The sequence below is a fragment of the Nylanderia fulva genome, unplaced genomic scaffold (assembly GCF_048542155.1).
Source record: "Nylanderia fulva isolate GAGA-0341 unplaced genomic scaffold, ASM4854215v1 Scaffold4, whole genome shotgun sequence".
Taxonomy (NCBI): Eukaryota; Metazoa; Arthropoda; class Insecta; order Hymenoptera; family Formicidae; genus Nylanderia; species Nylanderia fulva.
This window is the reverse complement of record NW_028190476.1, coordinates 3,690,759-3,702,305: the sequence shown is the minus strand read 5'-3', so window position 1 is coordinate 3,702,305 and position 11,547 is coordinate 3,690,759. Positions and strand designations below refer to the sequence as shown.

Genomic DNA, 11,547 nt, shown 5'->3' with positions numbered 1-11,547 from the left:
AATTTTACACCGAAATTAACATCATATATGATAGAGCTTACATAAAAAACTCATAATAACTTCATATAATGACACCATCATTTTATTCATCACTTATAAAGTTATCTGGACAAAATTAATAATTCAAACATTTAAAAGACAAAAGGAATTTAAAGCTCTCTAAGATATAAATAAGATATCGCTTTATATAATTTTCAAATGCTAGAATATTGTTAGAATATGTGTAAACAATAGAATAAATTAATAATTGTAAATAAAAAAAAAATGTTTTCCAAAATGAATTTTAAGTAACGTCATTATATATAATGTCATGAGTTTTGTATTCTACCTGGAATTTTTTGAAACTTAGGAGCAATAAATTTTAGTACAGAAAGAATTCCACCAGAGGCGTCGCATGCGTCAAATTTCGTCTCTTGAGTTTTCGCGTCTACGGATAATTACGTGCACTCTGCTCCGATCAGTTTTTATTTGTATATATACACAACAGAGCTACGATTGTGCGCATGTATAGAGAGTCGCGGTGACTCTCCTACGACAGCTGATTCACTCGATTGTTTACCGGAACAAAGATGACCGATTGTTTGCAATAACAGTTGCACGATACTTTACTGATCGCGTGAAGATCACGTTAGAGATTCTACTTAAATATGGGATGCTGCTACAGTTTCTGTAAAGAGGACAACGGTCCGCAGGTAAATAAAACGCGATCGAAAAATGTCACAGTTTCGGCAACCTCTCGTTGCCTTATCACTGACGTGCTCGGCGATTCGTACAAATTATCACGAATAACACGCCTACTTGGTGACGAGTAATTGCGCATAATATAAATTAATGTATATATAGACCTTCTGTTACAATGATAATGAAGATAACAGCAGAAATGGCGCGATAACGTGAAAAATAAAAATACACAATTCTTTTGACATTTATTGAAACATCTTTTACAATACCTTTTATTACAGAGTGGAGAAGCGAATGAAAGAACGCATCTATTAGTAGATCCTGTCAGTAATAATACAAACATACCAAGAGTACATAGGTGAGTTTATTTCTCCCTCCGTTTATTCCTGTATAGATGTTTTGAACATTCAGTTTTAGAGACCTTGGACTCTTACGTAAGATTAAATGGTTTCTAATTTTTTTTTTTCAGCGATGATTATGTTAATCAATATGCAAGCTCCGTGCCTAAGAAGACAGATGAACAGAGTGCATTAAATAGAATTTTACACGAAACTGCGGCGTGAGTGGAGCTTACTTGATTATATCTGACTGTTTAACTTATATTGTGTTTCTGTTTTCGTTTTTAGTTTTGTTGAAGATATTCTTCTGTAAATTTTGTTTCTTTTAATCAAGCCAAGTTTTATAAAATCAAAGTTAAATTTGACCTGGAAAGTTGCGAGTTGATATTCTTATTGTTCTATACTTTTTTTCTAACAGCAATGTCATAGATGTGGGTGCATTAGATACACATAATCTAGAACAACACGAATATATGGATAGATCTCGTGCATATTCGAGAAGAATAGAATCTGGTAGGATTAAACTTCCTGAAACTTCGTCTTGCCTACTTAAGGATATACCTGCCCCGGAACGAATATTAGCAGCTGATCCACTCGCTGTTGAAGATCAAGAATTGGTGAGGAATTACTTACAACTTTTTTTTTATTGCATTAGCTGTTATGATATAGTATGTTAATGTAATAAATTGAACATACAGATTACAGAGATGCTCATCAAAGCTGTGACAGCATTAAGCGATGTAAAAGTTGAACACAAGGAAGATTTAGTTGTCCCGTTTCTATCGTGATCGTCAAGTGTTTCCCTGGCTAATTTATAATCTCATCCCATTTAATTGGAATTTTGACATCATTATTCGGCACTGAAAGAGCATATATTTGTCTGAAATAAATCGACCTAAGCTCGAATTACATTTCTAGCTTATGCTAAAAGAAAAACAAAGGATTGATTTTAAAATAGGTAAGATGTATTATAAAAGATGTTAACTATTATTATTGTTTGATTGCTGCATAATGGCTTCATAATTATTATCAAGTAGATATGTACTTTTCTCTTTTACTCTTGAAGTTTAAAGATAAGATGTGCATGAATTTTTGCGCACATTTTATGTAAAATTTTTATTGTAAAAAAATTTGTTATACTGTAATATTCTTTATCGATATATATACATATACTCACATATACGAACTTAAAAAATGCTATTTTGTCATTGTTCAATAAATCTAATCAAATCCTATATAAGAGTATAATGGGCTTGGATTATTATAGCATATAAACAAGATTTACTTGCCTTCTAAATTATTTAGCAAATTTTATTTGATTCTATCTTTAACTGTTTAAAGCATGAATAATTGTTTTTGAAGTGGACTTTCAAAATAGTTTTTAACACTAAAGGAGGAATTTGCATTTTGTCCTTGATGATTCATTTTCTAAGTACAGTGACCATTCATTCTTTATTTTAGAGGACAATCCTTAAAGATTTGTTTCAAGTAGCTATCCTTGAAATTTATTCATTTTTTATTTTAATTTTATCCTTTATTCTTTATTTAGCGTTTTAATGTCTAATATGCTGTAGTATTGATATGAGAATTTGAGAAGTGAAAACAACGGAACCTCTTATCTGGAATTTATTTAAGAAACCAAGAATTTGTTTCAACATAGAATTACATAGTTTCAAACTATAAAGAAATATGTAAACTTTTGATAATCACAGAATTATTAGTTTTTGCTTATTAATTTCTTCTGATTGCAAACTGTTTTGGAAACATGTTAAAAGTCTAAAAGTTAAAAATTATAAGGTTTGTCCTTTATCTTCTCTCGGAAAATATGGTATTTTTAAAGGACAATCTGCATACATAAGATCCTGTATTCCTCAATAATTGTACAAAAATTATGTATCATAAAAACATGAAAAAATTTGCAAATATTTGGCTCCACTCTTACAGTTTTTTGATTAAATGGTAACAATTTTCAATATGTTAAAAGTTATTTTATATAAATTTATGATTTATATATCAGTTTATTTATTATTTATATAAATTGCTATATATATATATATAAAATAATAAAATATTAATTGTATTTAAAGCAGAAAAATGTATTTAATATTTGTAAATTTGTAATTGAAAACATTTTGTAAGAGTACTTCTATATAATCTTTAATTTTGTAAGAAGCAGAAAAATGTATTAAACTTTTTTAAAATTTCTAATTGAAAACATTTTATAATATTATTTCTTTACAATCTTTAATTTTGTAAGAAGCAGAAAGATGTGTCAAATATATTTAAATTTGTAATTGAAAACATTTGACATAATAATCCTTACAATCTTTAATTTTGTAAGAAGCAGGAAAATAAAATATTTTTTAATCGAAAAGATTTTAGAGAATAACATTTCCTTATAATAATTAATTATTTAATACGTGACCGATGTAAAATGGCTAATAACCGTATCGTTCAGCCGTATAATTCTCCAGAATCTGTAACTCGATTCCGGGAAAAGCTTAGTCAACGGACGCGCGAATTTCGAACTGCGCGCCTCTCGCGGAGGGGATTGAGACGCGTCCGTGGATTGGCCGGCCGCGCCGTGACGGCAGAGGGGCATCGACCGGTCTCGGCGTCGGTCTGCTATTCGAGTAGCAGTTCGTTGGGTTGCCACCAATACACAAGAGCCGCGGAACGCACTATCGCCGACCATTGGTCCTCAATTCGTCGACCAATCATTGGGAAAGTGCCCACGAAAATATCCAATGTAAGTTCACAAATTATCAAACATCAGCCCGATACGCGGCCGCGCGCCCACGTCCCCGTGATTAACCCTGATTTCGCGGTCGCGTCCGCGAGACCCTTCTCGCGAGAGCCCCTTCGTTGCCCAAAGGGGACCCTCGCCGAGGCACGGCCATGTTTGTCAACGGCCCAGCTTCGCTCTTAGCTGCGTCTCTTCCTTTCCGATCCGATGGCGCGATCTCCCGCTTCCGACTCCTCGAGCCCGATCGAGCTGCGTCGCGGGGAGGAGTCGGGGAGCGACGCGTCCTCTCCCTCTCGGGGAACATCGCGGTCCTCGCTGAGCTCCGTTTCGCCGCCGCCGCCTTCTTCACGCCTCGACGATGCCCGACACGCTCGACTCGCGAGCGAGTCCCGCGCGATGCGGCCTCGATCTTGCGCGCGCGACAGAATCCTCGGTTCTTGCCACGTCGACGGCTCCTTCGCGAGACTCCGAGAGTCTCCTCGAACCTTTGCTCCACGATTTTCCGGTTTCGTTAGCGCCTCGATATGGCCGCACGATATGATCGGTATGTATATATCAATGTATCGTAATCGTGTTGCTATTTTGAGAGTTACACGACGCGTCTGCACAGAGTTTTGGCGGGATATGTTGATATTGAAAATGATGAATCTGAAAAAAATATCTCGTAATTTCCTTTATCTACGTCTTCCTCATAGGCGCCTCCTGGTGCTGTATGTCGATGGTCATGTGGTTTTTATTGAATGCTTCTGTAGAATTGTTTCACAATCAGTTGGAGGAATGCGTAGTTTGTTTCTCATGTTTTTCTGGTAGATGGCTGAGATGTAAAAAGTCAAAATAACATTTCTTTATAATTATGGTTTTATTTTAGGGAACAAAATAAACAGTAGGTGACAAATCTGGGGGGGTAAATAAAAATAACGTGTTTGCAAAAAACTATAAGAATTTGTTACTATTCGACCAATGTCAGGACTAGTGTCTTATAAAAGCCAGATTTAACTGATTAGTGTCTATTCCCTAAAATAAAACTGCAATTAAAAGAACGTTATTTCAATAATTCCATCTCATCACCAATCAAAAACATGTACAAATATCTAAATGCTCCAGTGTGCTATATGAAAGAGCCAAATAATGTTTACACTTAAGAGAATAGTATATTGATTATGAAGATATTTTTTTAAATTTATTTTTAGTTAATATAGTCTTAAAACTGTATATATCTTTTTTGTTCAACATCACAATATGCGTTGGTCAAAAGAAAACTTTATTTTTATTATCGCAGTGAAAATTCAGCATGGAGCAACTCAGCGAAGGACAGGCAGTTGTGGTTGGCAGTGCCGGTGGAACCGTGCAAGTTGTACAAATGGGCCAAGGTGGACAAACTATGATGCTTCCACAGGCTATACAAGTAGCAGCGCCTAATGGACAAATACAAGTTGTACCTGTCTCTAGTTTGACCAATACCGGTCAACAAATTGTTATTCAGCAACCGCAGACACCACAGATTATTCAAACTCCTGACGGACAAACTTATATTTACCAACCTGTACAATTGGATGGTCAAGTTCAACAAACACAACCAACAGGTATAGGAATGCACACCTGCTTGTATTGTTTTTATAGATAATCCTTTTCCTAAACATATTTTTGATTTGCAGTGATAAATCTGAATGGTAATCTCATGCAAATTGCTGGCACAACATCGCAAGCTGCAACGGCTACTGCAGCTACTACCACTCCGGTACAACCTTTGGGCAGTCCTACATCAACAATGTCACAAACTGGAAATGTTGTTATGGTAATTATCATGGAGAGGAAGCTTTCTATTTATCTAATCTTTATACACACATTTATCTTTATGTACGCATTATTGATTGTAACGATTATAGAGCAACACTAACTCTAATAACTATACATATTATTTTTCCTGAATTAAAAAAATTATATTATCATCACAATAATTAATTAATGATATATTTTGCAAAAATTAGATGGTGCAACCAGGTAACAGTGGACAAACGCAAACTTTTCAAAGAGTAGCATTGCCTCATGCCGAGCTTCTTGAAGAAGAACCGTTGTATGTTAATGCAAAACAGTATAGACGGATATTAAAACGTCGACAAGCGCGTGCTAAATTAGAAGCTGAAGGAAAGATACCTAAGGAAAGGCCGGTACGTATTCTCAAATTTTTCTAAAACACATTAATGTGTTTGTTACAATAAAACTTCCACATATATACTTGAATATATATATTCAATATATGTACATTAATTTTGTAAGGAAAAATTCAAATCTATTAAACGCGTATATTTTGTATTGAATTAGATTTCTTAATAATTGAATTGCAAAATGCTTAAGACTGCTAAAGACGCGAAAATTTCATAAGATTTAATTTTGCAGAAATATCTCCACGAATCTCGTCATCGACATGCGATGAACAGAATTCGTGGCGAGGGCGGCCGATTCCATTCTGGTCAAGTAAAAAAGCGGAAGTAAGTGTTACTTTGTATTTTCCTAATGTAAATTTCCTAAATCTTGAGAGAGAAAGAATAAAGAAGCAGTGTCTCATTTTGGTAATTTTACGCATATAAGAGTGTAATGGTTCCAGTAGAACAAATGCAAACTCCACGATTACCCAGCACATCACAACTTCAACCAGCACCGATAACGTTCATACTGTAGCAATAGCAGCCGCAAATGTAGGTGTACAATATCACGACACAGACAATATGGCATCCACAATTGTACTTGAAGTAAGATAACGCTTACTATTTTCTAATCAGTAATGTTTGCGTATGTGATGCAAGTTACATTTGTCGTTTCTAATTATTTGTTGCAGAAACCAAATATTCCTCTGCAAGACATGATCTCTGATGACGACATTGTTACTTCAAACAGTCATTTGATATAAATAATACAAATTGGATAGAAAAAAAATTAAGAAATTTGTGTCGGTGATGTTATTGGACATTTGCATTTTGTAAATATTTTCATGTTTAGGTGCAATGTATAATACAAGTGTAATTTTTTCAAAAAGCTGTGTAATTTTTACATGACTAGATATGAAATTGTATATAAGGTTTTTTATAACTTTCTTATTTCTTTTCTATTAAAAGATCGAAATTAATTGATAATTAAGATTTAAAATTTTTGCTAACAAAAGCTTTAAATTGCCCAAAAAAATAATTCTCTCGCTACATTTCTGATAAAAATTTTGAATCGATTTCAAAGAATCTTTCTGTTTTCTTACTCTATGAAATATATATTATCATTCTGAGACATTTGCATGCATATGATATATCTTACAATTTACTATTATAATAATTTTATAGTAATTAAAACAAACATTTATGACAATTTTATTTAGTATAAGGATACATATATTTCACAAATGTTATATATATATATATATATATATATATATATATAAACATTTGTGAAATATATGTATTCTTTATATAACATTATATATATATATATAACATTTATATATATATATATATATATATATAAATATATATATAATATATTATATATATATATAATATATAACATTTATAGATATATATATATATATATATATATATATATATATATATAATATATATAATAAATATAATGTATTATATATATTGTACATTATATATATTTATATATATATTAATTTTCTTTATCTAGAAAAATTGAATTATAAATTAGATTAATGTATAGCATAATAATTGTGTGTAGACATACAAATTCTTCTTTTAATCACAAGAAATATATTTTGTTAAAATTAATGAGATTGAACTAGATAGCAATACTGTATAAGGTTAGAGAGACTGAATCATACATTGTATATATATATCATGTGCTGGATATATTTTTAGATTAAATTAAATTACTAATTAAGTTAGAAATTTTTATTATAATTAAAAGATATTAGAAATGTAAGTCGTGAATTTGCGTATAATTTTTTATTACAAATATATTCAAAACTTGCATATTCTTTTTGTAAGAAATTAAAATACGAGATATTTGCGTACACGTATATATATGATATAATCTTTCTAATTTAAAGATATTAACTTTCCAATATAAATATTGATAGATAAATGATTTTTAAATGCACAATTTAAGATTTAAGATTATATGTTTGAAAACTTTTCTGCATAAAATTTATCTAAAATTTTTTAATTATACTTTAACTGAACTCTATAAAATATAAGTTTTAAGTTTCAGTTCTTCATTTTTAATACTGTTTCTATGTGTGTTTGTCAATTATTATAATCTTGAAAAATATATATATTGGAAATAATAGAAAAAATATGCAAGTGATAATTCAGTGAAAGGAGGATCGCCCATTAAAATCAGCCTCTTTTCAAATAATTGACAAAGATTAAGATGTTTGCTAACGATTTTAACATATTTGCGAAATGTCAATTATGAAAAAAAATTCAATAAACAAATCTATTACTCATATGAAAGATAAAATTACTCTTGTGGACAATTATTTCGTATAAAGCGGCTCTATCAAATTATGTAAATAATTACATAAAAATAAAATATAAGTTATGTAACTATATCTTTATGCTGCATTATGTGTACTGATATAAATGTGAAAAGTTTGTACAGCTGTAATTGAAAGTAATCCTAGCAATAATTAGTGGTTTACTAAAAACTTGAGAGTGATAAGTTACAACTGAAATGATTATTTATAAGCATAAGAATATGAATTCTCTTTTTTAACGACTTGCATACACTATGATTTATTGTAGTTGTAAATGACCTCGATACTTTGTATACACACACGCATATCTGGTATCTCAATTATAAAATTATAATTTAAAAGAATGGCTCAGAATATTTTCGATGGGAGGGCTAAATTTTGTTTCAATATAAGCGAACATTCCGATTCAGTTATCTCAGAATTCCTTAATGATTCTTGCGATTCGATGCATTCTTTCATATTTACGGGACTTTCTAGCATAATTCTTTCCCCTGTTATTCCGATTGTATTAGTATACTCGGAATTGCCAGTTCTGCAGAAAAAAAGAGTTATATATATATTTCTATATTTTAAATATATCAATCGGATATTGCTCCACGTGATGTGTTTGACATACATTACATGAAGAATTTCTCTTTCCTTGGGATTAGGATCCAAGTTGTTGCGCGGTTTGATAATTTTGGGCGGCTTTATCAAGTTTCGCGTTGCGATTATCCACGGATCTCGATATGCGCGTTTCTGAATTGTCTCTGGTATAATCCAATCTTGCGGTAACGTCACGTCTACACGAGCACGATCTAATCGCGACCAAAGGTATTCATTTTAATTACTCAACATTGCGACATTGTAAAAATCAAACACGAAATAAATAAAAAATTGAGAGAGAGAGAAATTCAAATTCTATTGCAACTTATTTTGTGATATTTATGTATAGTCGAGATGTGATGTATCTCATATAAAATTGTAAATAAGCAGCACTAGTGTGATGATAAAATGATTATAATGAACGGAATCTTGTACCAGAATCTTTCCAGTAATCCAATTGATACACAGTTTTCATTGATTTTTTCTTCTCGCGTTTTATCACGCTTTCATCCGGCACAATTTCCGGCAGAACATTTTTCAGATAAGGGAACTTGTCGCGTATCTATATTTTCCGGAAGAGATGTACGTAATTGCACAATCATATACGCAGTTGCATAAAATCTTTTATGTATATATTTTACCCTGTTTAAAAGTTCTAATGGATCCTCGCTTCGTTCGTTCTCGGGCAATGATCGATTTTCTAGTCGTGTATTCAGATACTGCTTGTACGGCTCGTTCAAGATGTTCAAAGGTGATCGATACTTGGGTAACGGTTTGCATCCGATTGGCCTTTCACCTTTCTCTCCCAGATAATCTTTCTTGTAGATCGTCGCAAAATCTCGCGAGTCCTCGTCAATTTCTACGATCATTTCCAACGACTTAATTCGAGCAACTCATCATTTCTCGGAGAAATTTCGCAGGCAAGCATCGCAATTTATTTGCAAATATTGACAGCACACGCGATGTTCTTCGTGACGTGATACGCACATTTTTATTTATGACAGTCCTGTTTTTTCTTATTTTTTGACGCAAGATGTCCGTATAAAAAAAAAACGATCAAATACTGTTATTTTTTGTTTCACAATTTTCAAAATTCAAAATTAAAACCTTTTGCAAGTATCAAGATGTGCTTCTCTGTTTTAAAGCTTTAGAGTTTAAATATTAATTGCTGTTAACAATAAGTTTGAAACTCGAAATATTATTATACCAAAAATAGATGCTAAACGAAGTATGCTTGAAACTGAGAACTTTTGAGACTAGAAAACTTTTAAAATCAATATCAGATTATAAGCATATTAAAATTAAAGATTGGAATTTAATCAATTAAAATTCCAATCTCAATTTTCAGTGTTCAATCTATTGTAATACGTTTTATAAACGATTTTAAACTATGCACTTTGTATTAAAAAAATGTTATAAAATTTGCGATATATGTATAAGTTCTTTTAAATCACATTTCAAGATGTTGCAGACAAAAATTTTAAAAATTACTAATATTTTTATTAATAATTTTTTACTTTATTTTTTTAATTTTGATTTTAAAATTATGTAAAGATAAAGATAAGATAAAAATATGTAAATTCATCTTAGATAAAATGAAGGTGATTTTGAATTTAAATATATCTATATAAAAGATAAATATAGATAACTTCCAAATAATATATTATTTTTAAAATCGTTTATGTAAATACAGTTATAAAAAATATAAATTATTATAAGAGGGATATAAAAATATATTCATACTTTTATTTCTGAATTTTTATCGCTTATATACTGCTTCTATACTATTTAAGTATTTTTGACTTTAACTATGACTTTAAAGCAAATTATCTGAACATTATTCTAGATAATTTAATAAATAGATAAAACACTTTTTTATCTAATATGCAGATATAGATAATACATATTTTTATTATCTATATAAAAATAAGATGTCAAAATTTCATCTCGGCGCTCATCTATATAATTTTATTTAGAATAGTGTTTATCATCGACTCTTGATTATGGAGATTCGATCTAAATTTAGTAACAATGTGTCAAACACGATCGTATTAATATCGATTAATGGAGCTTAATCCGTGCTTGATTTCTCTCGCCGAATAGCCAGGTGGTTTAAAACCAGATACCACTAATCGTCCAGCGACACAGATAAGACAGAGACTCTGTCTGCGTTCCTTGTATATAACGAAGTCTCTCCGAGATCTCTGGTAACTCATTATAGGGGGATGTATAATGCCGGCTGACGCATGACACCCTCGTGTACCATAAACGCCAATTAGGACGCAACATCGGATTTCCTAGTTAGAAAGATACACACATTTTCACACAAACGTGTTTTTTCACTTCTCTTCTTGCTCGTTTCTTTTTAAGGGTGTTATGTAAATAAGACGCTTCGAAGAGAGATAGGTATCCGGCATCGTTATCGAAAATTTTGGGAGACTAGTGTATCTCATTTGTGAGACATCTCGTATTTTTTTTTTATGTAAGAAAGTAAATCACGCCTCTTTCTCGTATTCGATGCCTATTTCACTTAAAGAAATGACGAGAAGCAAAAAAATCGCGTTGCAAAAATTAATCAAGCATTCCTATCTCTTTCATCTTTTTATCATATGGTTTTCATGAATATTAGAGTTTTTAATTTCTTAGAATTAATAATATATTTAATATTGATTTTTTACATAAAATATATTGTAAATCAAATAATAGACGAG

At 31.2% G+C, this 11,547-nt stretch overlaps 3 protein-coding genes across 7 annotated transcripts; 2 read left to right on the top strand and 1 right to left on the bottom strand.

Annotated features, from left to right (window-relative positions):
- The first annotated feature begins 458 nt into the window (after nucleotides 1–458).
- On the top strand, nucleotides 459–2,259 carry Lamtor1 (Late endosomal/lysosomal adaptor, MAPK and MTOR activator 1). The gene is made up of 5 exons (XM_029309329.2): nucleotides 459–692; nucleotides 963–1,039; nucleotides 1,151–1,240; nucleotides 1,438–1,636; nucleotides 1,718–2,259. Exons 1-5 carry the CDS (start codon nucleotides 648–650, stop codon nucleotides 1,805–1,807), a joined length of 501 nt encoding a protein of 166 aa, XP_029165162.1. The 5' UTR covers nucleotides 459–647; the 3' UTR covers nucleotides 1,808–2,259.
- A 1,378-nt stretch (nucleotides 2,260–3,637) lies between these two features.
- Nf-YA (nuclear factor Y-box A) lies at nucleotides 3,638–6,896 on the top strand. 5 transcript variants are annotated; one of them, XM_029309327.2, is made up of 7 exons: nucleotides 3,638–3,768; nucleotides 5,045–5,348; nucleotides 5,421–5,560; nucleotides 5,754–5,933; nucleotides 6,163–6,254; nucleotides 6,374–6,515; nucleotides 6,602–6,896. In XM_029309327.2, exons 2-7 carry the CDS (start codon nucleotides 5,057–5,059, stop codon nucleotides 6,671–6,673), a joined length of 918 nt encoding a protein of 305 aa, XP_029165160.1. In that variant the 5' UTR covers nucleotides 3,638–3,768; nucleotides 5,045–5,056; the 3' UTR covers nucleotides 6,674–6,896. The 5 variants fall into 5 exon arrangements, with proteins under 5 accessions (XP_029165160.1, XP_029165156.1, XP_029165157.1 ...); XM_029309323.2 differs by having other exon boundaries at nucleotides 3,639–3,768; nucleotides 6,371–6,515; XM_029309324.1 differs by lacking the exon at nucleotides 3,638–3,768 and adding an exon at nucleotides 3,791–4,309 and having other exon boundaries at nucleotides 6,371–6,515.
- A 1,589-nt stretch (nucleotides 6,897–8,485) lies between these two features.
- On the bottom strand, nucleotides 8,486–9,705 carry LOC114936179 (uncharacterized). The gene is made up of 4 exons (XM_029309281.1): nucleotides 9,478–9,705; nucleotides 9,272–9,398; nucleotides 8,868–9,048; nucleotides 8,486–8,783 (listed from the first exon to the last, which is right to left on the bottom strand). The coding sequence occupies exons 1-4, from the start codon at nucleotides 9,703–9,705 to the stop codon at nucleotides 8,600–8,602; spliced, it is 720 nt and encodes a 239-aa protein (XP_029165114.1). The 3' UTR covers nucleotides 8,486–8,599.
- Nucleotides 9,706–11,547: the final 1,842 nt, after the last annotated feature.

Excerpts from the sequence above, each read along its gene's own strand:
- Lamtor1 (XM_029309329.2), top strand. The coding sequence starts at position 648 with ATGGGATGCTGCTACAGTTTCTGTAAAGAGGACAACGGTCCGCAG. Across the intron at positions 693-962 it reads AAGAGGACAACGGTCCGCAG|AGTGGAGAAGCGAATGAAAG; the intron begins GTAAATAAAACG and ends CTTTTATTACAG. Across the intron at positions 1,040-1,150 it reads AACATACCAAGAGTACATAG|CGATGATTATGTTAATCAAT; the intron begins GTGAGTTTATTT and ends TTTTTTTTTCAG.
- Nf-YA (XM_029309323.2), top strand. The coding sequence starts at position 5,057 with ATGGAGCAACTCAGCGAAGGACAGGCAGTTGTGGTTGGCAGTGCCGGT. Across the intron at positions 5,934-6,162 it reads AGATACCTAAGGAAAGGCCG|AAATATCTCCACGAATCTCG; the intron begins GTACGTATTCTC and ends TTAATTTTGCAG. Across the intron at positions 6,516-6,601 it reads CATCCACAATTGTACTTGAA|AAACCAAATATTCCTCTGCA; the intron begins GTAAGATAACGC and ends TATTTGTTGCAG.
- LOC114936179 (XM_029309281.1), bottom strand. The coding sequence starts at position 9,705 with ATGATCGTAGAAATTGACGAGGACTCGCGAGATTTTGCGACGATCTAC. Across the intron at positions 9,399-9,477 it reads CATTAGAACTTTTAAACAGG|ATACGCGACAAGTTCCCTTA; the intron begins GTAAAATATATA and ends CGGAAAATATAG. Across the intron at positions 8,784-8,867 it reads AGAGAAATTCTTCATGTAAT|AACTGGCAATTCCGAGTATA; the intron begins GTATGTCAAACA and ends TTTTTTCTGCAG.